We start from the raw sequence: 2,488 nt of genomic DNA, 5'->3' as shown, positions 1-2,488 counted from the left end.
AGACAGTGAGGGGAGCAGGCACAATCACAATGGACTGAAGACCCCACGGAAGTCCCTCCCCCCAGTTCTTGAGTAACTCACAGGAAGAGGAGGGGCCCTTCCATAGTGAATGACATGGAATTCTCTAGTCACCTCAGTGGGATGGAGGGAAGAGGCAGATTTAAAACACCACTTCTGAGCAAACCTGCCCCTCGGTACACACAGCGCAGAAGACACAGCAGGTAAGTGAACACTCTATTACTAGTTAGAAGCAGAAAACCTCATTCAAAGGCTGATCCTGGTGAGCTGGAATCTCCTGGGGAAACTCGAGGACACCTCTTGTTCAGACTGGAGGCTGATCTGACTTCCAGCCCCTGGGCTCCACCCTGGCTCCCCCTGGCTTGCAGCAGCTGCTTCAGGGGAGCAGAGCGCCTGCAGAGAACACACAAAGTGGAAGAGAAGGGCCCAAGGGCACTCTCAAGAGTACTTGTCCCAGTCCAGTTCTACTTTTAATCCAATTAGCCCTCCCAAGAGAAGCACCATCCACAGCACGATGTCTGTCCTTAGAACACATTTTGTCCTTCATCCACTGGCTGGAAAGGGACTTGGGATGGTGGCTGCCTGAAGCTGTGTTGCCAGCACTCCCCCAAGCACTTCTTTAAGGCAGTCACTCAGTGGTCTTTCAGGCAACCAGGGAACTAGCTGTCCCTCTCGAGGGAGGAAATCAGGAGAGTATCAGAAAAGTCCTGCCTGAACTTTCCTGCTCTTTGCCACTACTCATTTGTGTCATCTGGGACCAACGAGATGAGCTGTTGGCAAATCAAGTCCATCCACATAAATCTTTCTGATCTTGCCCCCGGAACTACAGAAATATCTGGATGCTATTTCAACTGGGTTTATGCAAAGGCCACATGACATAAGAGACAAAGAAATCACTCCGGATATAATTTGTATCCCAAAGTTGGCTCTCTCCTGTTATCTAACCAAACTCACCAAATCAGGTTATAAGGTATGCACCAGATATTAACATATAACTCTAGCTTCTAACACATATCAGAAAATAACTATTTGTTTAATGAATTAAATGAAATTCAACAAATTTGCTATCATCTATACAACTTAACACTTCATCCTTCAACTCTTTGAATTCCTTGACCCAACAGAAAAATTAAATCCTAACAAAATTCTTTTGCCCTCCTTCTCTCCAAAGTGCCAAAGCATCTCTTCTTCCCTGACTTTTCTCTCTTCTCAGATCCAGTCAGTGTGGGGTCTCATCGTGGTATGGCTCAGATAGAAATGAGGATTATGTCTTAGGCTCTTGGAAGATCTAATGGGATAGGTTCAGATTCTTCAGAAGAAGCAAATTCTGTAGGGCTCAGAGACATAAAAACAGACTTATGTAAAGTTTAAAAATAAAATAAAATTAAAAAAAAAATAAGAAGCAAACATGAGCTTTGCAGTAGTTAACAAATGAACAATAGAATTTTCAAGGAACAGCAGGGTTCCTAAAATTCAATATAGTTTATAACTAAAAATGCATGGTTGTTTCCAGCCAAAGACATGGCATTTTCTGGAAAACAAGATTATTAAGAAAAAAGAGGGACTTCCCTTGTGGTTCATTAGTTACGAATCCACCTGCCATTGCAGGGGACACAGGTTCCAGCCCTGGTCTAGGAAGATCCCACATTATGCAACTAAGCCCATGCACTACAACTACTGGGCCTGAGCGCTCTAGAGCCTGGACTCTGAAACAAGAGAAGCCACCATAATGAGAAGCCCACACACGCAAAGAAGAGTAGATCCCACTGGCTGCAACAAGATAGCCCGCGAGCAGCAACGAGGACCCAGCATGGCCAGCCATAAATTTAAAAAAAATTTTTTTAAAGAAAGAAAGAAAACAGAAAAGAGTGAAAAAGGAAAAATAAAAGTCTTGACTTCAGCTTCTCTGGGATGTCAACCAATCAGTATCAAACATGTAGAATTCAGCACCTGGGAACATAAATTCAATTAGGAGAAATTCCTTAGAGTATGATACTCAAAAGCCATCCATCTTTCTTCAAGTAAATGAAAACATATATATATATATATATATATGTGTGTGTGTGTGTGTGTGTGTGTATATGTATGTATGTATGTGTGGGCTTCCCACATGGCACTAATGATAAAGAATCCACCTGCCAATGCAGGAGACATAAGAAACTTGGGTTCAATCCCTGGATCAGGAAGATCCTCTGGAGGAGGGCATGGTAGCCCACTCCAGTATTCTTGCCCAGAGAATCCCATGTACAGAGGAGCCTGGCAGGCTACAGTCCATAGGGTCACAAAGAGTCGGACATGACTGAAGCCACTGAGCATGCACATTATTTACGTGTATATGTATACCCATGGGGGATTTCCCTGGTGGCTCAGAAGGTAAAGCGTCTACCTGCAATGCGGGAGACCTGGGATCGATTCCTGGGTCGGAAGATCCCCTGGAGAAGGAAATGGCAGTCCACTCCAGCACTCTTGC

The 2,488-nt window shown here is 44.3% G+C and overlaps 1 protein-coding gene across 1 annotated transcript in view; it reads right to left on the bottom strand.

Annotated features, from left to right (window-relative positions):
* Window positions 1-264: 264 nt before the first annotated feature.
* LOC104998749 overlaps window positions 265-2,488 on the bottom strand; it is a 4,474-nt gene continuing 2,250 nt past the window's right edge. The window contains 1 exon segment of the mRNA XM_010854078.1: window positions 265-411. Within this exon segment, the coding sequence (XP_010852380.1) occupies window positions 265-411 (147 nt within the window).

This window comes from Bison bison, unplaced genomic scaffold, assembly GCF_000754665.1.
Source record: "Bison bison bison isolate TAMUID 2011002044 unplaced genomic scaffold, Bison_UMD1.0 scf7180017864336, whole genome shotgun sequence".
Taxonomy (NCBI): Eukaryota; Metazoa; Chordata; class Mammalia; order Artiodactyla; family Bovidae; genus Bison; species Bison bison.
The sequence above is the reverse complement of the archived record's forward strand: the minus strand, read 5'-3'. Positions and strand labels throughout refer to the sequence as shown.